The sequence below is a fragment of the Melanerpes formicivorus genome, unplaced genomic scaffold (genome assembly GCF_026170545.1).
Source record: "Melanerpes formicivorus ecotype bairdi unplaced genomic scaffold, bMelFor1.0.p_v2 SCAF_10, whole genome shotgun sequence".
Classification (NCBI taxonomy): domain Eukaryota; kingdom Metazoa; phylum Chordata; class Aves; order Piciformes; family Picidae; genus Melanerpes; species Melanerpes formicivorus.
In genome coordinates, this window is record NW_027142362.1 from 5,838,146 (window position 1) to 5,860,206 (window position 22,061).

The 22,061-nt window shown below is 56.6% G+C and overlaps 1 protein-coding gene across 3 annotated transcripts; it reads right to left on the reverse strand.

The window, feature by feature from the left end:
- Window positions 1-2,045: 2,045 nt before the first annotated feature.
- Window positions 2,046-14,577, reverse strand: MFGE8 (milk fat globule EGF and factor V/VIII domain containing). 3 transcript variants are annotated; one of them, XM_068143403.1, is made up of 10 exons: window positions 14,423-14,577; window positions 10,847-10,972; window positions 10,468-10,593; window positions 9,860-9,973; window positions 9,243-9,424; window positions 8,330-8,485; window positions 6,069-6,213; window positions 5,000-5,184; window positions 3,560-3,715; window positions 2,046-3,448 (listed from the first exon to the last, which is right to left on the reverse strand). In XM_068143403.1, exons 1-10 carry the CDS (start codon window positions 14,493-14,495, stop codon window positions 3,305-3,307), a joined length of 1,407 nt encoding a protein of 468 aa, XP_067999504.1. In that variant the 5' UTR covers window positions 14,496-14,577; the 3' UTR covers window positions 2,046-3,304. The 3 variants fall into 3 exon arrangements, with proteins under 3 accessions (XP_067999504.1, XP_067999502.1, XP_067999505.1); XM_068143401.1 differs by having other exon boundaries at window positions 5,000-5,202; XM_068143404.1 differs by lacking the exon at window positions 10,847-10,972 and having other exon boundaries at window positions 5,000-5,202.
- Between the last annotated feature and the right edge of the window lie 7,484 nt (window positions 14,578-22,061).

Genomic DNA, 22,061 nt, shown 5'->3' on the forward strand with positions numbered 1-22,061 from the left:
CACATGCCAGCAGCCATCCTCTGACCCGAGGACAGGAGCATCAGCAGGGAAGAGGAGAGGGAGGCTTTAGTGCATCTCTTTTCAGCAACAGCTCCTGGGTCACATTCAGACAAGACTCTTGTCTGGATGAGGCTTATGATGATCTCCATCTCTTCCTGGAGAGCAGGAGGCATGGGGAAGGATCTGGCTACCAGCAGACCCCTGAAGAAGGAGGAATCCCCTTCACTCTTTCCCCCATTTCACCCTATATTTGGAGCTTCAGGGGTGATCCTGGGTTTGTTTTCTGCTCCCCAGGGGGGACCCCGAGTAGAACTGCAGGTTTCAGTTCAAGCAAGCCTGCAGAATCAAGGTAGCTCTGACCTGGGACCACATGTTTAGGGCACATGTTAAAGGCTGGCTGAGGCTTTGATTGAACAGGAGCCATAAAAATGTCATCCCTGTCTTCCTCACCTCAAACCCAGCGGCTGACAGCTCTGTTGTGGCCTCACCAGAGAGGTTTCACCCTGAAATGCCACTCGTGCAGGATAAATCCAACAGGAACCTGTTGCCCAAGGCTCAAACTAGAGAGGAAAATCCAATGTTCCTGGTGGGATGGAGGAGGTTGTGATCTGCACGGGGCTTTCCGGGTGGAGGTGAGAGGATGCTCTCCCCGACGGCTGCTTCCTGAGGAATCAGCTCGCAGGCAGCTGGCAGCACCAGCAGCCGACTCAGCAGGCAGCGGGGTGCCGCGGCCGCGGGGTGCCGGCCCTCCCGGCCTTCCTGCTGCCCCAGCAGCCCAGCCGCGTCCGGGAAGAGCATCCGAGGCACGAGGACAAGCCGTGAGGGGCTGTGCGTGGAGCGGAGGGTGCCCTGGTCCTCACCACCCCACCCCCCGATCCTAGGGCTCTGCAGGAGGAAGGAAACGCCGCCGAGCGGGAAGGGGCTCAGCATCCGTGAGAGGGACTCGCCTTGGGGGTGGCAACGGGCAGGGGGAAGTGGCGGCCGGGCGCTGAGGTTGCGTCCCCTGCTTTGACACTCATCTGCTCCCGTCACACTCCCCACAGAGTCTCTGCTGTGCCCCAGCTCGAGGCTGTCTCGTCCCGACTCGGAGCAAGCTGCTCTTATCTCTGCTCCAGCTTCCCAGCGATAAGAGCGGCGTGTCTGGAGCTGAACTGGGACCACCACATCCTCGGCTCTAGGCTGTGGCTGCTGTTTGTCACCAAGCAGTCATAGCCACAATGAATTCAGATTACTCTCTGCAAGGAGCCCCTCAGCTCCTTTGGTGCCCAAGGCTGCCACCCATGGGGCCATACAGGAGCCCACGTTCTGTGGGCTGGGACCAGGGAGGGGATGAATGGCCAAGAAAGGCACTGGTGGCAGAATTCTGGTGCTGCAGGGATGGAGAGCTGTGGTGGGATGCAGGTGACCCTGGGCCACTCATGCCAACCTCCACAGTCCCTGCTCAGTCTGGCAGAAGGCTCTATAAAGGAGGAAAGCTCCTCTGTCTTGCTCACCCCAGTGCTCCTTCCCTGCCAGGGATCCCATCCTAGATGTAGGGGGATTTTTCTTCAGCAGCATTCATCCTGCAGCCCTGCCCAGGTGGACTCCACTGGGATCATCCCCATGGACCTCCCTAGAAAAGCCTAGAGCTCCCTCCAGCCCTGTGAATGTGCTGGGGTGTAAGGGCCAGTTCTGCTCCAAGCTGGGGGATTTTCTCTAGGATCAAAGCCAAAGGAGGAGTCGCAGGGTGTGGGGTGCTGATAGTGGCTTCCCTTTTCCAAGTCCCATCCCACTGTGCTTGGCCAGCTGTGAGCACAGGCTGCTGCAGCTGCAATGGGGTGGAGGCAGTGGGGAAGATGTACAAAGTCCTGGTACCGTTTTTTTGGGCTGGGAAGGGAGCTAGGAGGGTCTGTGAAAGCAGGAGAGGTGCAGGGTCAGCACAGCAGCCAGCAGCACCCCCGGGAGGGAGGACCTGGGGGGCTTAGAGGGGATCCTCCAGGATCATGGGACCTGCCAGGCTTTGGGAGGTGTCAGAGAAGCAGGCACAGAGCAGCCAAGCCAGCGGCTCCAAAGTTTCAGCTGTTTTTAATACTGTCAGAGACACCCCAGAGCGGGGTCACCATCCCACCCGGGCTCCCTCGGTGCTTGCCAAAGCAAACCTGCCACCGGCCCCAGGGCTGCCTCGCATCCCAGCCGGCCTGGACACCCTGCCCGCGCTCCTGCTGCCTGGCACCGGGCTCCATCCTCTCCTACTGCTAATCCTGAGGGCTCGAGCTTTGCAAGAGGCTCCCCTCCACCCCATGGAAAGGGAAAAAATCAGGTTACAAGAAGGGTCATGGCAAGCTCTCTGCCTACTGTATTTGGGTGGCTAAACCACCACTTTTCCCACCCTTCCTCCACGCCTTTGCGGCTAAAAACCATCTCTCCCCCCGTCAGACTGCAGCCCCACTGGGCACCACTTGGCTCTGGGCACAAGGGACCTCCAGGCACCCCCAGACTGCAGTAAGCTGGGGACAGTGGCAATGATGAGACACTGGAGTCTGCACCCTGGGAAAGGGAATGGGCAGTGCCCACCAAAACGGCAGCCACAGTGCCCACCCTGAGTGCCCAGTGGGGAGTCACTGGCAGTGGGCATCCAGTGCCTCTTGATAGGAGCCATCTCACCATTCCCCTCACACTATGTGGTGCTGACACCACAGGCAAAGAGACCCAGGGCCTGGCAAAATGGGCAGGGGACAACAGCCAAGAAGGTTTTTCAGAGTCCCTGCTTGCAGCCATACACGGAGCAGGAGGCACATCACAGGCTGCAAGTCCAGGGTGCTTGCCCTAAGCCACCCAGAACTGCTGAGCCCCAAGCCCCCAGTGCAGGCAGGGAACTGCTGCCAGCTGCAGCCTCTCTGCTGGAAGCAGAAGCAAAATGGGGAGAAAATACATCTCCAGGCTTAGCTGGGAGGATGTAGCCAAGCCCTTTCTGCAGGACAAGATCCTTCAGTAAAGCCTCATTTGCAGGATGGCATCCCCCAAGGAAACCCCAGTTGCAGGAGCAGGTCCCCCAGGCAAGCCTCAGTTGCAGGAGGGGGTTTCACTCCTGGCTAGAGGGGCAAAAGGGCAGGAGCCATCCCCACATGCCACCTGAAAGGGCCCCGTAAAGTGCAGTGCTGTGGCCCCAGCACCAGTGCGGGGCAGGGGAGCCCTCCTGGCTGCCTCCCAAGTTTGGGGACATGGAGAGGAGTGGGGGGTGAGGTCAGAGCAGGAGTGGGTAGGGTCGAGCAGGGCGTGGGCCGGGTGGTGAGGAGGAGCAGCCCCGTCCTTCCTCCCTGGGCAACTACTCGTCGCAGCCCAGCAGCTCCACGCGCAGGGTGATGCGGTTGTGCCAGGCCACGGGCAGGATGCGGACAAAGCGGGCGTAGAAGGGCACGTCGAACACGTTCTTCTTGTGGGAGTAGTTGTCGCTGTTACCATGGAAGATCTAAGTGGGGGGGGGAAAAGGTAGGTGTCAGCACCACCAGGAACCTTCCCACCGTCATCCCCTCCCTCAGAGCCTCGGAGGTGGCTGCCCACCTAGCCCTGCCCCACGCACCTTGGTGCTGTTTGTCAGGCCATCCCGGTAGAGGGTCCACGATGTGCCATTGTCACTGTAGGCCACCTTGTAGGCTGCCACGTACTGGATATGACCAAAGTCACGGGCTCCCTGCGTGATGATGCCTGTCACCTTCTTCTGGTCCTTGAGGTCGATCTGACACAGAGACAAGGCAAGGCTCATGGAGGCTCCTCACTGGAATGCTCCCACCCCAGAGTATCCTGCGTGTCCCAGGGGCAACAGGGACACGCTGGGCCTCGGGGGTCAAGAGTGAAGAAAACACTGCTGGACCCTGACTCAGTGTCAGAGCAACTAATATGAAACTGCTGTGAAGTATCTGACCCTTTAACAGCATCCCCTGAAGCAACTCGAAGCGAGACACAAACCTCAGCTCAGCTCCCTTCCTCATCACTGCCCCTTTTGGCATTCTTGGCTGAAGCCATCAAAGTGTGAATGACAGCAAGAAAAAAAATAACAGAGGATTCCCAGAGGAAATGCATTCCCACTGGAAAGCGCTTCTGGCTGAGGGAACAGGCAGTTCAGCACGGTCTGACATTTGGGTTACAAGCGAGATGGTTTCTGTTCTCCCTCTGCTCTGCCACACTGCGCTGCTGCCTGCTGGCAGGCTACGGCGTAAAGCAGCAAATGGGCTGAAAGGCTCCTTAATGTAGCTGCTGGGTTTTATGCTTGTCAAGGGTAGCACTGGCTGTGTATACACACACACACACGTGTGTGTGTGTGCTCAGCTGGGGGGGTATCTGTGAATCTCTGCACACAAACAGCCTGTGGTGCAACAGCCCGGCTCGCTGTGTCACCCCGACCCCGTCCGCGGGCGTTTTGATAAGCTGGTTTATTTAGGGCTGCGAAGCAGCTGCTTTTAATTAGTCCCCAAATGAAAAATAGCAGGGCAAATATCTAAACTGCTTTGTCCTATTATGTCATGGAATCATGTGAAAAGTATAAAAACAGGGGAGGAAAGGAAACTGAGAAGGAAATTTCAAAACTATTTGTTCCCATTCCAGACTGGGAAGAGAAAAGCAGACCTGATCTTGGTCTTTTTCCTGCAAAACAGAAACGCGGTGTCCTGGGCAGCTGGAGGGTCTGGGACAGTCATCCCGAGCCAGGATGGCATTTCCCAAGGGAGCAGTGCAGAACTGGGGTGCTGCAGGCTCACTGCACTGGAGTCCTGTCCCTAGAAGCACTGGTATTTCTGAGCCAGCGCTCTGGTGGCTGCAGCCCCATCCCAGCCACCCCAGTACTCTTGAGGAGAGCACTGCCAGGCTGCGTGCCCCACAGCAAGGCTCCAGCAGCACCATGCCGGGGGCTCTGACCAGCCTCTCTCGCTGTGCCTGTCCTGCTCCCAGCTACCCCAGCACAGGTAGCCCTGGGCACAGCTGGGGAGGAGAAAGGAGGTCAGAGAGGGAGGGCACCGAGACCCACCTGCAGCCACTCGGACTGGCCATTGTGGAGTGCTGTCCAGGCGTTGGTTTTGCCTGTCTTGTCCAGGCGAGCGTAGTGGGGGTGCCAGGTGAAGGCATCGATGCCCCAGGTCTTGAAGACGCTGGAGGCTGTGATCTGCTGGTCGGAGATGAGGCGGGACTTCATGCCCAGAGGCTCCGAGCAACCTGCCGTGTTGAAATACACTGTAACACAACGGATTTACACAGGCAGTGAAGAGGGAAGAGTCCGCAGCATCGGCGCCAGCAAACCCACCCCCACCCCCCACCCCCTGCCCCCAGCCCACATCTAACCCAGCAGGCTCCATCCCCACCGCCCCACCTCCCCACTGCCCGCAGCAGAGGTAGAACCGGGCAGGGAAAGGCTCAGCAGAGGCACAGGGCTGCAGCCAGCTCGCCTCCTGCCGGGATGTTTAGCTCCCAGCTATTCCCTAGCTAACAGTGCCTCCTGCTGCAGGGACAGGCAGACATCCCGCAGCACAGCCCGGCCCCGGCGTGAGGCAGAGCAGGAGGTTTTCACGGATGAAGAGAGCTGTGCAAAGACAAACCCAGCTGAAAGCACAGCCCACACCACACCCTTGCAGTGGCAGGACGTGACCCAAGCCCCCATGGCAACCCATTCCCAGCCCAGCACGCAGGTCGCGCCGCAGGGCAGGAATGCAGGAGGCACAGGGAAAGGGCTCGGGCTTAATCATCCCTCACGTTCCTCAGAGGACTTTGATCCTCTGGTGCTTTTTAAGCTCTCTGGCAGGAAAAGCAGCCAGCCTGCAGCTCGGATGGGGAGGGGCCACAATAAAAAAACCACCACCTTGGGAAGGTGTCAGCAGCGTGAGAAGGCAGCCTGAGCCTAGCCGAGTGCTGGGATCAACAGCCTGCGCTCCCCAGAAGCACCCAGGGGTATTCCCAGGCCCCACACAGCCAGCCTGAGTAAAAACCAGCGCTGGCAAATCCCCTGTCCTGGGGGATCTGAACCAGCACAAGGGGCAATGCTCTGTCCCATGTGCCCTGGGGTCCTGCAGTCCCCGGGAAGGGGAAGGGCCACCAGCATTTACCGTTCATCTCACAGCCGATGAGCTCGAAGCGCAGGGTGCAGGCGCGGCGGCACATCACAGGGTAGATGCGGATGAACTGGGCCGTGATGGGGGGGTTGAACATGTTGGTCTGCATGGTGCCATAGTCCACATTCCCTGGGAAAACCTGCAAGGGCCAGCAAGGGCTGAGCATCCCGGACCCCCTGCAGTCTCCTGCGTCAAAGCCCTTGCCCAGCAGATGGAAGACCTCAGCACCACAAGTGTGGGGGAAGCTGGGCTCTGCTTTCATGCCCAGGAGCAGTGCACGACCTTGCAGCAGCTCCAAAACTCTTGACAGAGCTTTGCAACACTCTTTGCTCCATCCCACAGAGCCACACAGCATCACAGAAGCATTCAGGTTGGCAAAGACCCTCAGGATCAAGACCAACCGTTAACCCTACTCTGCAAAGTTCACCCCTAAACCATGTCCCCAAGCACCGCATCTACACAACCTTTAAACACATCCAGGGATGGTGACTCCCCCACCTCCCTGGGCAGCCTGTTCCAATGTCATTCACTCTTTCTGTGAAAAAAAATCTTTCCTAATCTCCAGTCTGAACCTATCCTGTGGCAGTTTGATGCCATTCCCTCTTGTTCTATCACGCAGCATCACCCACTCCCTCCCTCTGCAGTGATGCTTCTTAACTGATGACAAGCAGAAAGGTCTCACTTCCTGTGTTTTTTTAAGGCAATAAACAGTCAGGTCATGGTTTCATGCATTTTTGTTTTTCTTCCACAAGAGAAGCTCTTCTCATTTGTTTGAAGCAGGGCAGACACTCCCAGCCATCTCCTGGCTGGTCCAAAAAACAACCAGGAGGCACTGACCATAAAAAACCTGCCATCGGTGGCGATTCCTGCTCTGAAAGCAAGACACGGGCAGCTCACGCTTGGTGCAGGTACAGCACTGAGCCACATGAGCTCTGCTCATCAGAGCTTCCAGACCATGCCCAGTTCCCACAGTGTGACAGCGATACAGATGTTATCAGGATGACCTACATAAGGCAGTGCTGATGCTTTGGTCTTGCTTATTATGGTCAATTAAACAGAGCCAGAGAGTGCTGCCTGGTGCTGGAACCGCCCGCGCCGTCTCCCTGCCAGGATGTGGGCAGGGACTTCTGACAAGGGATTGTGGTGATAGGACAAGGGGCAATGGTTTGAAGCTGCAAGAGGGCAGATTTAGACAGGAGATTAGGAAGAAATTCTTTAGAGTGAGGGTGGTGAGAAACTGGAACAGGTTGCCCAGGGAGGCTGTGGATGCCCCCTCCCTGGAGGTATTCAAGGCCAGGTTGGACGAGGCCTTGAGCAACCTGGTCTGGTGCAAGGTGTCCCTGCCCATGGCAGCAGGGTTAGAACTGTATGATCCCTTCCAACCCAAACTGTTCTATGACTCTATGACAGTTCCCAACATGGCTTTGACCCAGATCAGAAGCTCTTTCCCACACACGGGGACAGTCTGGGATGAAGCTCACAGCCACCCCAACCCTTGCTGGAGAGCAGCCCCGTGGAGAAGGACCCAGGAGTCCTGGTGGATAACAAGTTCTCCATGGGTCAGCAATGTGCCCTTGTAACCAAGCAGGCCAATGGGATCCTGGGGTGCACTAAGAGTGTGTGCAGCAGATCCAGGGAGGTTCTCCTCCCCCTCTACTCTGCCCTGGTGAGACCTCGCCCGGAATACTATATCCAGTTTTGGGCTCCCCAGTTCAGGAGGGACAGGGATCTGCTGGACAGAGTCCAACAAAGAGCTACCAGGATGATTAAGGGACTGGAGCACTGTCTCATGAGGAGAGGCTGAGAGCCCTGGGGCTTTTTAATCTGGAAAAGACTGAGAGGGGATTTAATAAATGTTTATAAATATCTGAGGGCTGGGAGTCAGGAGAGAGGGGCCAGGCTCTGCTCAGCTGCACCCTGGGATAGGACAAGGGGCAATGGATAGAAACTCCAGCACAGGAGGTTCCACCTCAACACGAGGAGGAACTTCTTCACTGTGAGAGTCACAGATCACTGGAACAGGCTTCCCAGGGAGGTGTGGAGTCTCCTCTCTGGAGACTTTCAAGCCCCATCTGGATGTGTTCCTGTGTGACCTGTGCTGGAATCTATGCTCCTGCTCTGGCAGGGGGGTTGAACTTGATGATCTTCAGAGGTCCCTTCCAACCCCTAACATCCTGTGATCCTGTGATCTGTGGAGCATGGCTGGGTAAGGGGATCTGGCATGGCCCCTGCACTGAACATCAATCACAGCCCACCTTATCTAAGACCTGCTTCTCCTCCTTGAAGAAGGTGAACTCCCGCCCATCCAGGCTGTAGGCCACCTTGTAGGCACGGACGTACTCGGCCTTGCCCACGCGGCGGGCACCCTGCGTGATGATCCCGCTCAGGCGCATCTTCCGCAGCAGGTTGGCCTGGGCACGAAGAGGAGAGCACAGCTCAGGATGGGGTGCACAGCTCCCACCCCCACCAGCACCACTGAGCCTGCCTGGGGAGGGTGGGCTCACACTCAGCCTCAGAACCAGCAAAGGGGCTGCCCAGAGTGCTGTGGGTTCCTCCATCCCTCCCAGCCTCATGCCTGAGGGTGGGCAGAGAAGGGGAAATTGCCATCCCCAGGTCCCCATCATTACCAAGAATTACCAAGGCTGCCCAATACACCAGTGCTCCCAAGGCTGCCCACTACACCAGTGCTCCCAGGGCTGCCCACTACACCAGTGCTCCCAGGGCTGCCCACTACACCAGTGCTCCCAGGGCTGCCCACTACACCAGTGCTCCCAGGGCTGCCTACTATACCGATACTCCCAGGGCTGCCCACTACACCAGTGCTCCCAGGGCTGCCTACTATACCGATACTCCCAGGGCTGCCCACTACACCAGTGCTACCAGGGCTGCCCACTACACCAGTGCTCCCAGGGCTGCCCACTACACCAGTGCTCCCAGGGCTGCCCACTACACCAGTGCTCCCAGGGCTGCCCACTACACCAGTGCTCCCAGGGCTGCCCACTACACCAGTGCTCCCAGGGCTGCCCAATACACCAGTGCTCCCAGGGCTGCCCACTACACCAGTGCTCCCAGGGCTGCCCACTACACCAGTGCTCCCAGGGCTGCCCAATACACCAGTGCTCCCAGGGCTGCCCACTACACCAGTGCTCCCAGTCCTGCCATTGGTACCTGGATCCAGGGGTTCTTGTCGTAGTCGCTGGAGGTCCAGGCATTGACAATGCCATGGTTGTTGAGGCGGGCGAGCTCTGGGCCCCAGCGCTGGAGGCCAAGGAAGCCATAGTAGACAGAGGATGCAGAGAGCTGGGCATCGGAGATGGCTCCTCCTTCCATGCCCAAGAGAACAGCACAGCCTAGGGGCAGTGGGGGACATCAGCAACAAAGACAGAGAATGACCATGGAGCAAAATCGAGGGGTCATCTGCCTGTTGTTTGGGGACAGGGCAGGAGACAGGGACCAGCACTAGGACTTGGCTGTCCCTTAGGTGTCCCCCAACCTCTCCAGCCTTCAGCCACAACCACACCATCCATCAGCCCCTCTCATACCACAGAGCTCTGAGGGGTGAAAGGGCTGCTCTGGGCCCCCTTGAGAGGGGAGATGGGGATGGTCCCTCCATCAGGACTAAGCTTGCCGGAACCAAGGGCAGCTGGCACACAGGCACCCACAGTTACCCTTTGGATCCCAACAACAAACTGGTGAGATGTCTCCTGGGCACACTGGCAATGAAGGGCAGCACTGCAAGGGGATGAGGAGGAGAAGGATTTCTGTTCAGCTGGTGGCAGACTTACGGACTTGGCAGGTCTTCCCCAGGAATGGAGAAGGACACTTGCAGCTGTAGTCACCATCCAGGTCCAGGCACGTGCCTCCATTTTTGCAAGGCTGGGAGTAGCACTCATTCCTGTCTAGGAGACAGAGGAGGGGAGCTCAAGAGGTGACCCCAAAGCCAGTCCCAAGGAGGGGAACCCTCATTCAGTGCAGCAATAAGGGGGAAAGTGCCATCCCCGAGCAAGGATCACGGCAGCACTCCTGTTGATACAGCAGTGTCAGTTTTAAGTTCTGACCCAAGGAGCCACCTAAGCCTTGTCCCCACTGACTGCAGCCACATGGGTGCATTGGGGGACACACATTCAGAGAATGGCTGGGAGCTTGCATGGAACAGGCTGAGCCTCAAGGCACCCCTTGTCCCACTACCTGAGACACTGTGTGTCCCCCAGAGACACAGAGCAAGGCTCAGCCATTGCCATGTCCCTGTGCCATGGTCCTTTCCCTGACCCTGCAAGGTCCAAACAAGCCCATGGCAGAACCCAACACAGCCACAGCTGAAAACACCCTCCAGTTGTCCCCCCAGTGCTGCCCAAGGGGTCCCCAAGCCCCCCACTGCCCCTGCTGTACTCACTGTTCTGGCAGTGCACCCCATCATACCCCGCAGGGCACTTGCAGATGTAGTCGGTGAAAACGTCCCCCCGGTTCGGGACCACCTGGCACTCCCCGTTGTTGTGGCAAGGATTGGGGTGGCAGGGGCCTGGGCAAGGGGAAAAATGGCTGTAATGTGGGCTCAGGTGGAAAACAAGAGCATCAGTGCGGTGTCACTCCCCAGAGACTTCACAGTCCCCCCAGGCAATGGAGGTCACTGCATCCTTGCTCCGATCACCACTCTGTGTGCACATCAGCAGGACTGGACCCCAGGACCAGCAGTACAGGGCCACAAGGGCACACTGCCACACTGCAAGGCTCCTGGCCTTCACAGAGCACCTGTGAGGGGGTCAGCCCCTCACCTTTTTCTGTCTCATTGCAGTCAATCCCAACGTAGCCCTCAGGGCAGATGCAGAAGAAGGGGGTCTCATTAATCCCGGTCAGGCAGGTGCCCCCATTCTGACAGTGGTTCACATCACAGAAGTCACCTGGAAGCAAAGCCCATGTGTCACTGCAAAACATCCCTCAGGCAGGCATCCACCAGAGCCCTGTGGTTGCACATGGAGGCATCCTGGCTCAACAGCAGGAACTGCTTCCCTGTGGATGCCATGAGGAGGGGAGAATCTAGTAGCGAGCAGCTGCTGGATCCTGCATGGGCCCACCAGCATTCCAGAGCAATGGCTGAGAGCAGGAGCATGGATGAGCTGCCAGGAGCTGCCCTGGTACATTTAAAAAGGGGTGTGTCAAACCAAAGGCAGGGGAAATCCAGGGGGTTTGGTGCATCAAATGTTTGTGCCACTCTGCTGGGAAGCAGAGGTGACCAGGCTGGGACTCTCTGCAGCAGGAGCAGGACAGGACTGTTCAAGGGATTGGAGCTGGTCCCACTGCCAGGGCTTGCTAATGAAAGTTAGCACTTGTAAGACCAAACCAAAACCATTGCAGGAGGAGCCCTCCTGCCTCTGCTCTCAGATGCTGAAGACGTGCAAGGAGGCAGGATCCATCTCTGCAATCATCACACTTTGAGCAGCTCCCACAAGGCAGCCCCAGCCCACAGGCAGGTTACCCCTCAGGAACTGGTGGGGCTGCACCATCTTCCCTGCCTGTTCATCCACCTCCAGCAACTCCCACGGTGGTGGTGGCGGCATGGGGTTGCAAGACTGGCTTCTGCAAAAGGACACCAGGAGCTGCTCCCATGTTGCAGAGACTCCCAGCCAACTCCAAAACAGAGCCAGTGCTGCCCAGAGCTGAGCCCATCACTGACACTTGGGTTTCTTCTGTGTTAATATTTGCAAGATAAGGTGAAAATGCTGGGTAGCAACTGTGGGAGAGGAGTGAGAAAAATGTGAGAGAAACACCAAGGTCAGTGAATAAGGAGGGAGAGGAAGTGCTCCAGGCACCAGGGCAGGGAATCCCCTGCAGCCTGTGGTAAAAGCAGTGAAGGGAGGTTGTCTCTGTGCAGCCTGTGGAGGACCACATCAGAGCAGATATCCACCCTGCAGCCCACGGAGGACTCCCCATGAGAGCAGCCTGTTCCTGACAGGCTGTACCCACACTGGAGCAGCTCATGAAGAACTTCAGCCCATGGGAAGGATCCATGGTAGAGTCGTCTTGTTTTTTTGGTCTTCTTTTCTCCTACATCACCTGCTCAGGAGGGAGAATGAGGGAGTGGCTAGGTGGGCACCTGGCAACCAGTTGAGGTCTGCATCCTTCAACCTTCTGCTCTCCATGGAAGAGATGAATCAGGCTGCAATAGCCTGGCTGAAATTCTTCCCACTCTCAATGTGTTCTGCCCCAAGAGCTGCAAGACAGCAATGCTCTCCACAAAGCTAGACCAGATTCCAACAGAGCTGTCTGAAAGCCCCAATAACTCCTCACCAAGCACTGGGACAGCACATCCCTGGATGCTAGGCTCTTCTCAGCCATACTGCAGGAGACAGAGCAGGGGCTGAACTCAGGTGGAGACTCAGGAATAACCCCCCACTACCTAAATGTACTGGAGAAGGTGGAATGCCAAGCTATGGGCTGCCTATTCAGACCCACACCAAACAGCACGGCTCTCATTAGCTTAAGCTACTACTCAGTGAGCTCCTAGTCATTAGCCTTTTAATAGCAGGGCTCCCTGGAGTTAACCCTGCTCTTCCTGACACTTAACATCGGCAGCAGACACACCAGCGATACACGGAGGGTTCTGAAAAGATGCTGCAGCTCCCTCGGCCCAGCCTCGGGAGGCACAAAAACTTGGGCACCGGTTCAAGGCACTGCCTGTGCTGCCCAGCCTGTTCTGCATGACCTCATGCTCCATCAATGTGCTGCCACGAGCTACAGCATGGGAGGAGAGAGCTCAGGCTGATACGTGGGGATGCCTTTGCCCCACGCCCCTCCGCAGGTCTGGGGCACATCCAACCTCCCCATCCCAAGGATCTCTCCCGGCACCTGGCCAAGGCCCTACGGACAGAGCTGCTTCTGTTCAGCAGTGGGAGCTGGTTGCTCCCCCAGGCACAGAGCACCAAGGAACGTGTGCTCCCCAGCATCCGCGCTGCTCCGCCGCAGGAGCTGCTGGGGTGGGACACACAGCAGTAAAGGCTTCTTCCCGTGTCGGTACGGGAGGGGTCCCTGGTTTGTAGTTTAGTTATCCTAAGCAACTGGACTGCTTTTCAACCCCTCCCAGGAATAATCCCTTACGAGGTGGGTCTGGCTGGCCAGCCCCCTGCCTAGCAGCAAGGCACTCGGGTCACATTTTCCACAGCAGCAAGGAGTTGTGGATGCTCCTGTTTCTCTGCTGCTTGAGGCCCGGGTTCAGAGCAGCTCAGCATCTCCATCCTCCCCACACACATTTTTCTCTGGTCAGGGTCAGAGCTGTCACAAGCTGGGCAGTCAGGAACAGAGGCAACGAAGACCAGCCACCACTTTTGGAAATGTTTGCTTATATGAACCCACAGGCTGGCTGGAAGGCAAAAATAACATCCTCCAAAAACTGGGATGGCTCATCCCAGTGGGGTTGGGGGAGGTCAGGTCAAGCCTGTCTTGTGAGGGCAAAACAGATACCTCTGCCAAGGGAGAGTGAGCCTAAACAGGGCCATCCTCACAGCACACCTTCCTGCTGCCCTTTGTCTCCTGACCCAAAGCCTGTGCTTGGGCTCTGCTCCTCTTTTCCTTCGTCTCACCCATCCTGTTGGGTGTCAACCACCCCAGGCATGATCCACAAGGTAATGAAGAAGCTACTTCCCCCTGGAGTTCCCCTAGCCAGGCCAGGCCGGCACGCCATGCCAGGCAGTCCCAGGGAAGCTGTTTACATCGGGCAGGGGCATGTGGGCACTGTTATCTAAGCCTGAAAGCACGGGACAGCCCGGCTGAGGTATTCCCAGCTCTGGAGTAAGGACGGGGCTGTGGATCCAAGACCTTCTGCCCTGCTCCTTCAGGGATGCACAACCTCTCACTGAGCACCCCCGCACCCCACACATGGCAGTGGGACCCTTCACCCTGCTCCCCAGATCCTCACACTCTCTACCTTGAATCCCTTGCACCCCGGATCCTCTGCACACCAGACAACCTTGCACCCTGGATCTCCAACACCCTGGCACTCCGGATCCCCTGAAACTCGGTCTCCACTGCACCCTGGATCCTCCGCACACCGGAAAGCCCTGCACCCTAGATCCCCTGCTCCCTGGAGCCTCTGCACCCTGGATCCCCAGCAGTCCGGATCCCCAGCACCCCGAGCTGCCTGGCACCCCGGATCCTCTGCACTCTGGATCTCCTGCACTCTGGATCCCCTATTCTCCGGATCCCCAGCATGCCGGGATCCGTGGCATCCTGGATCTCCTGCACGCCCATTCCCTTTTGCATCGCGGCTAGCCGGGCTCCCTGGTACCCCTGATCTCCTGCAACCCGGGTTCCTTGGCACCCCGACTTCCCGGCCACTCCGGCTCCCTGGCACTCACCGGCCACGACCATCAGTAGCGAGAGTCCCAGCCCCAGGGCGAGCAGCGCTCGCCAAAACCTCGCCTGCGCCATGCTGTCTCCCGAACCGCGCGGCTGAGCCGAGCTGTGCCGTGCCGTGCCGAGCCGAGCTGAGCCTCTCCGCTCCGCCGCGGGGCTCGGGGCGGGGAGTGACTCAGCCCGGCCCGGTACGGCCCCTCGTGCTCCACCGCCCGCCCCCGGGGCGGGGACCGGCCCCGCCGGGCCAGAGGTGACCCATGGGTCGCCCCCTCCCGGAGAGCGGCCACCGGGGAGCGCAGTGGGCTGGGAAAGGGGGGGCTGCAGGCAACGGAGAGGGTGCAGGCAGCAGAGGGAGTGCAAGCAGTGGAAGGGGTGCAAGCAGTGGAAGGGGTGCAGGCATCAGAGAGGGTTCAAGGTAGCGGGGAAGTGCAGGCAGCAGAGTGCGTGCAGGCAGCAGAGTGCATGCAGGCAGTGAGGGGTGCAGGCCCAGCCCCCCGGGGTGCAGAGTGCAGGCAGGCAGCAGCAGGGCAAGGAGCAGAGTCACAGAGTGGCATTATAGCCAAAGGTGCTTAATTAGTGCCCTGGAAGTGAGAGCCACCACAGCACACAGCTCTGGGTGTGGGGGATCCGCCAGCTCACCCCAAGCCAGACCTTGGCTCTCGAGTGTCTGCTGGGGACTTCCTGAGCCTGGCAGTGCTTGTAGCTCCCGGCCCTGGCCGGCAGGCACTGGACCGGGATGCACTGGGAGCTGCCAGCACTTGGCAGGAGGAAGAGCTGTTTTGAAGCATAAACCCCGCTTTTCTCTCCCTGGGTGGTGTGAAGGCTGGAGAGGGCTTGCTCTCTGCTGGGACAGGGCATGCAAGAGTGCCCTGTGCCACCCTCACACCCAGCATGCTGGCAGCATGGGGTTTTCCCAAGCTCCTCCTAACCAGCACGAAGAAAAGCAGCTTGCAGCCAGGTTGGGTATGCACAGAAAAGGAATTCTGAGGATACAATGACTCTCTGCACAGAGCACCATGCCACAGGTCTGTTGGTTCAGCCACAAACAAGCTTCTCTTTGAGCTGTGCCTGGCCACCAAGGGCTAGAAAAGCCCAGCCATGCTGTCGAGAGGAGCTGGTGCCACATGGGGAGCTCTGCTCTGGAAGGCAGAAATTGTCAGGCTAAAGCATATTCAGGCTAAAAATCATCTTCAGCAGCAAACCCTTTGGAAAGAAGAACTGCACAGGACAGGAATGATGGATCACTTGACCACTCCAAGCCCTCCTCCTAAACATAAAGCTGATTTTTTCTCTTCTTGCAAACCCCTCCTTTTTAGCATTAACTCACCCGAGATGCTTCAGCTGCTCATAGCTGCGCGTTGACTCTGCCTGAATGTTGCTACATTTCTGGCTTGGGCAATGTGGCCACTTCAGCCAGTGGTGAGCTGGGCAGCTCAGCCACACGTTATGAACTTTGACCAAGTCTTTCCACCTCCTCTCACACCTCCATTACAGTGTCCAGCTAATACATTCCTTGGACACTGTCAACCAGTGCCCACTGGCACACCTAGACTGGGACCTGCTGGCAGGTCCAGCTGCCCCAGTCCACCAGCAATTTGGCTGTGGGTGGCATTGCTGGAACACCAGGGCGTGAGGAACATAGGGAGCTGGCCACATATTCCTTTCCAAGACCCAGCACCCTCACTGGTGGCGTTTCCATCAGCTAATAGCAACACAAACTCCGTGCAGGGTTTAACTCCAGCGCAGGGAGAAGCAGTGGTTGGAAAGGAGGGAGCGGACAAGACGCAGCACTTGCTTTCGAATAACCCTTCAACCTCAGGGTAATTACTGCTGTGGTGTTCTGAGCAAAACAAGGTCAGAAGGAGGAGAGAGCAGGGCAAGCTTCCCAGGCCTGTGCACAAGGAACTAGGACAAGGGTGTTTTTTCAGCCTTTTGAGGCGCTGCAGCCTGGATTGGTCTCGGACAGGGGATGCGAGGCTGGAAAGAGCAGCAGAAAAATCATCAGGCTCTCTAAAAACAGAAAGCAAAATGTTTTTCTTCTGTCCCCAGGGGCATGAATGCTGATGTCCTGAAGAACATGCATGGGAAAGGATATTAAAAAGCAAGTCAGGCGGAGTTATGCTCTCCATACAGATGGCGCTTCCTGGAGGCACCAGTGGCTCCTTGAATGGAGACCTGCAATGGAGTGGAGGAGACCAGCGAGAAACTGCAGTTAGGAAGAGCCTGTGCTGTTCCAGCTGGAAGCTTTGGCTATGGAAGACAAAAAAGAGACAGGAGCAACCTGTCAAGGACAGGGAAACAGCAAGAAATGGAGACAGCCCCCACGGGCAAACACCACGCCCTGGGTTCATACAGCCGCCAAGTTTTTGCAAGGGATGGCTCTACTTGAAAGGGTTGGGTAGGTTGAAGGTCAGGCATAATTTCACTCCCTTCTGCAGGGACTGCTTAGGCCTTGTTATAGCAGGATTTACCACTGGCTTTGGTTTCTTCTGCGTGGAGATCTGCCAGGCTTTGCTGTGCTGTAACCCTTTCTGAGCCGTGCAGATAGCCAATAGCCTGGTTCCCGTAGCTGGGGTGATAAAGAGGAAAATACGTGATGGGGCTGTGTGTTTCTCTGATGCAATCCTCTTTATTTCCAGGCTTAATCAAAGGTGTTTTCCAGTGAACAAGAGAGGTGAACAATACACAGCCTGCCCCTTGCTCAAGCGTAAAGCCCCCATAAAACTAGCCAGGGTGCGTCTCACGGCCGATGAGCTCGCAGTGATGGCTCAGGTATCACCATGGTTTCGGGTTCCTTCTCTCCACTCCCTCTCACACTCACCTCTGACCCACAAGACCTCTCCCTCCACCATCAGGTAGCAATGAGACCCCCCTGCCTCCAGCAAAGCCCCACTTGGTCCTTGAATGGATGGCAGCTCCTATTGTTTCAGCAATCTGTTCTACAAAGGAGTTTGCTGGCTTAGGTTTACCTCAAAAGAAGGGCAGTCATTACACCCCACAGGGATTCCCCTCCCACAACTCTTCTGGAGCATGGTTTTCCTCCCTCACCCCAGCATCAAGGGCCTGAAAAAAAAAAACCTGGCAGAAGTGGCCAGCCCCAAGCCTTGCAGGCACAGCTCTTTCCCTGAGCTCCAAGTTGTGGTTCAGGCCACAGCGCAGGCCTTGGGAAGCTTTCCTGCCCCTCAGGATCAAGCCTCCCATCCTGCCACATGTGTCAGCCACTCCGAGTGGGAAGGAGAAGTGATCCATGGCACTGTCACAGAGGATTAAGCCCCAGTCTGCTCCTAATCTCTCTAACAGGATAACCAAGAGCTTGGTGCCAGCATCTGTAACCTCCTGCAGCCCTGGGCAGCATCACTGCCTGCCGGCGTGCCAGCGCGTGGTTTGCAACAGCTGCAGACAACATCCACTGGCCAGGACAATCCTTGCATGTGGCTGGGCTTCTCTGTTTGTTCTCTAGAGAACAAAAGAAAGAAAAAACAAAAACAAAACCAACTCTCCACACTCTCTGCCGTTTCCACCAAAAGAGCAACAGTTTCTTCAAACCCAGGCTTTACATTTAGGGCTGCTGACGTTGAGGTGCCAGGAACTACCTGAAGAAACCTTGATACTGAATATCCTCAGGGCATGGAAAGCTTGAGCAGCTGCCAAATGCCCTGCAGGGTACCTAAAATGTTGTGATTTATAGAATCCTAGAATTGTTTTGGTTGGAAAAGACCTCCAAGATCATCAGGTCCAACCACTGACCTAACACCACCACAGCCATTAAACCATGTCACACCAAAGTGCCATGCCCACACGCTTCTTGAACACCTCTTAAACCAAATCAGTGTCCCATTCTCTTTGCAACTGTGTCCTACACCATCACAGTAATAAAGGCATGCAGCTGAAAGGCAGATTTAACAGAGGGAAGGCAAAGGGCAGCACCATCCCTCAGTTTTGCTCCATTCCCACTGCTGATGGTGTCAGAGCTCAGATGAGATCCCAGCCAGTTTAAGTCCTTTGCTCTAACCTCAATAAACAAGATTATATCCAGCTTAGAGCTGCTGTGTCTGTGTAAGGTGCTTAGCATAAGCACCTTTATATAACCCCCTTCTTCAGCTGGAGTGCTTTGCAGTCCCTGAGCATTTATCCTCCAGCAGAAAAGGTGTTGCCTTCGTCTGCATTTGGCACATGGCAATCCAAGGGTTGGAAAGGCTCGAGGGAAGGACATGGCACCTTTCTTTTTGGCCATCTAAAAGGTATGGGGCTTGGCCTCTTAGACACACACCTCCTCAGCAGCCAGTGCTAGCAGCAGCACTTCCACAGGTCATTCCCGTCTGCTGCAGGAGGAACCACCCTGGGACATAGCTGTCTCTCCACTGATGATGGACCAGCACCAACCCCTGCGCGATGGTGATGCCCATCTCAAGGGACTGCCGAGGAAGTATGGAGCAGATTCCACTTCCCAGACTCACCTTGTCCCTCTCTGTTGGCTGGCCACCCAGTAACAGGAGCCTACACGCTGCGCTGCGCTGCCGCTGCGCAATGGAAACCGTTCACGGATTAGCAGCGAGCAGCCTGACCGCGCAGGAGCACCCAGCAGATGCCACGGGCAGATAAGCTCTGGCTCTTTTGTTCCTCTTCAGGAAGCTCTTGGCAAGCTCCTGCCTTGACACAAAGCACTAAACGGTGTGCTTGATAACTTTATCATCCAGGTTCCCCTGATAACCCAGGTTTACTGTGGCACGGGACAGGTCCTCAGCCTGTTATCAGCCTCACAAGACACCTCCTTCACTCAAGCCATCACCTCGGTGCGTGCGCTCCTGGAATATGCTTGATGGAAGAGCCTTCAAGACTTGCAGGGCTCAAGGCGGGTTTGCAGGCGGCTCGCACTCATCAGGGGCCTGATGGCACTAATGCTATATGAATATGTAACAACAGTAATGAGCTCTAACGAGCTGGGCCACAGGGTTTGCAAAGGAGCCCAGAACCTGTCTTACCGGCTGGTGAGGAAGAGGCAGTTTGCTGCACGCTCCCCTCCCGCCCAGCTGTGCGGGGGAGAGGCTCTGCCCGGGCGGGGGCCTGATTAATTCGTGGAGCTGCTTTTTGATCTGTGTATCTCGGAGCATAATGAGAGGGTTTGAACTCTGCCCGTCCCACCCTCTCCGTGCCTCCCACTTCCTCTGATCCTCCAGAGCCTGGCAGGCAAGGGGAGATCTGCCACTGCTCTGGGATTTCTTTCTGAAGGGAGTTATGTTTGGGGCCTTTTGAGACACACTTCAGTAGCCACATCTATGGCTGGTTGTAGTGGGAAAGCACAGGTCCCTGCACACCTTCTTTTCTCTCTGCTCAACCCTGTGGGGGCATCCAGGGTGATCACACCTGAATGACAGCTCCTTATTCCCTTGCTTCCTGCAGCCCAAAGTGGCTTTTGGAAGCCACCTCAGGTCAGTTGTGCCCCTGGGTGGGGTGCTGGTGGCCATTGATGCAGGGCTGGCTTCTGCAGGACCTCTGCTCTGAGAGGAAGCTCCTGGTGCTCAGAATATTCAGCTGGAACTGCTGCAGGAGCTCCTGTGCTGGCAAAGAACCATCCATCCCCCTCACCCCAATACCAGTCAGGGCCTCCCTACTGTGATTCAATCTCCCTTCCATCTTGGATGGATCCTGCAGTGCTGGCACACTGGTTGAAGCTCATTTTCCACTGCTTCCTGCCCCTTGGGCTGCAGCCTCCAGAACCACAGTGGAAACCACAGCAGCAGCTCGTTTGGCACCACAGGCCACGTCCAGGGGAGCCAGCTCAGCCACTCAGTTGCTGCTCTCCCATCATTCCTCCTTTCCTCAAAAGGAAATGAAAACAAGCTCCAAGCCAGACATGTCCTCAATGAAACCCATCTGGGAGAGTCACGGACATGGCCCAAGCAGGACTGCTGCCCAGTCAGGGCGTCCAGACCGGCCATGGAGGAGCTCATGTAGCCAGCCCTGAGGAGCTGGCCCAAAGGGACACAAAGCCAGAGCAGGAGACACAGTGGGACTGCTGGGGTGGCTGCATCCTCCCCCTGTGCTCTGCCTGGGGCTGTGCTACCTCCTGTCTCAGCAGCAACAACAGCTGCAGGGCAAGGAGCCAGCTAACGATCTGCACATCCACAGACAGCCCCATCCAGTTTCCACACACACCGAGCAGTGAAGACCTCCTTAGCAGCAACTAGATTGTCCTGAGGGGCAGGGGATGGGTCCAGCCATCTCCTGGCTGCTTCACACATTTCCTCCAAAGGAGACTTCCTGGAGTTTAGTTTTCTGTCAGACCCTTGTAAAGTCTCCCAACTGTTTCTCTTTCCCTGCTGGGAAGTTCACACTAACTTGTTTTTAATACATCCATTTTCTTAGCTATAGCCTACATGTCCTCTGCAACCCCTCCTGCTTCTCAGTGGGATCTCCCATCACACCAATTATCCTGTCCACCCTCTGCCAGAGCCTTTATTACAGCACCAACTGATTTGCCTTCTCCCATCAGCCCCCCTCCAGGCAACTCACTGTTCCCTCTCACCTTCTTGTCTCGCTCCACAGCTCTGTTGATACTGGATGCAAATCCCACCTATTCCTTGTCCTTCTAGTGGCTCCTGAGTTAGCCAGCCCCAGCTCCAGTGCTGAGTCCCCACTTGTCCCCAGGTGGCAATGTGCTGCTTCCTTGACAGCCCCAGCAGTAAAATGAATGGCTTTCACTGGAGACATCCAGAGTAGATACACTAAGTGAAGACATGTGGGTTTCACAGGGCCTTTTAGCTCCTAATGGGACTCTGCATCCTCCTCAGAGCATTCCCTTTGATCCTCGTTCTGGGCCAGCTTTGTTTGTGCCTTCTGGAGATGATTCTCAAGGACCTACAGATGCAGACCCAGCACCTCCTTCCGTGCTTGTGGTGGGGTCAGGGCAGTTCTTAGTGGCTCATGTGGTAATTTGTGTCCAGTTTTTAGGATGCTCCCTTCCAGTCCTTGCTATCCCACCTCAGGTTTGAGGTGCAAAAGGAGGAAGGTCACCTACACCGAGACCTGGTGTGGCTCACTTCTGTGATCTTCACAAGCAGATCACACTGTGCAGAGGCTGCTCACCTAAAAGGACACCACAACACCCCCATGACCCAGAGATAGGTGCAGTCCTTCTAGGGTAGCTATGAAATGGGGCTTCTCTGCAGCCTTCCTCCTCCTTTGTCATGTTTGCCTCTTCTGCACTTTCAGTAGGTTGTCTCTTCTTCTAGAGAAGAAGTCTTATGAGGAGCAGCTGAGGCAGCTGGGGTTGTTTAGCCTGGAGAAGAGGAGGCTGAGGAGAGACCTCATTGCTCTCTACAACTCCCTGAAAGAAGGTTGGAGTGAGGTGGGGCTTGGTCTCTTCTCCCTAGTATCAGGTGACAGAAGGAGAGGAAATGGCCTGAAATTGTGCCAGGGGAGGTTCAGGTTGGAGAGTAGGGAAAATTGGTCAGGGTTTGGAAGAGGCTGCCCAGGGAGGTAGTGGAGTTACATCCCTGTTCAAGAAATGTGTGGCCATGGCACCTGGGGCCATGGTTTAGTGGCCATGGTGGTGTTAGGTGGACAGCTGGACTCGAGGATTCATAGATTTATAGAATCAATAAGGTTGGAAAAGACCTCAAAGATCACCAAGTCCAACCT

Bases quoted from the DNA above. Each gene is read 5' to 3' on its own strand.
- MFGE8 (XM_068143401.1), bottom strand. From the start codon at position 14,495: ATGGCGCAGGCGAGGTTTTGGCGAGCGCTGCTCGCCCTGGGGCTGGGA. The intron at 10,594-10,846 runs GTGAGGGGCTGA...CCCCTTGCCCAG, and splicing joins CTGCAATGAGACAGAAAAAG to GCCCCTGCCACCCCAATCCT. The intron at 5,203-6,068 runs GTAAATGCTGGT...GTTGTGTTACAG, and splicing joins CATCGGCTGTGAGATGAACG to TGTATTTCAACACGGCAGGT.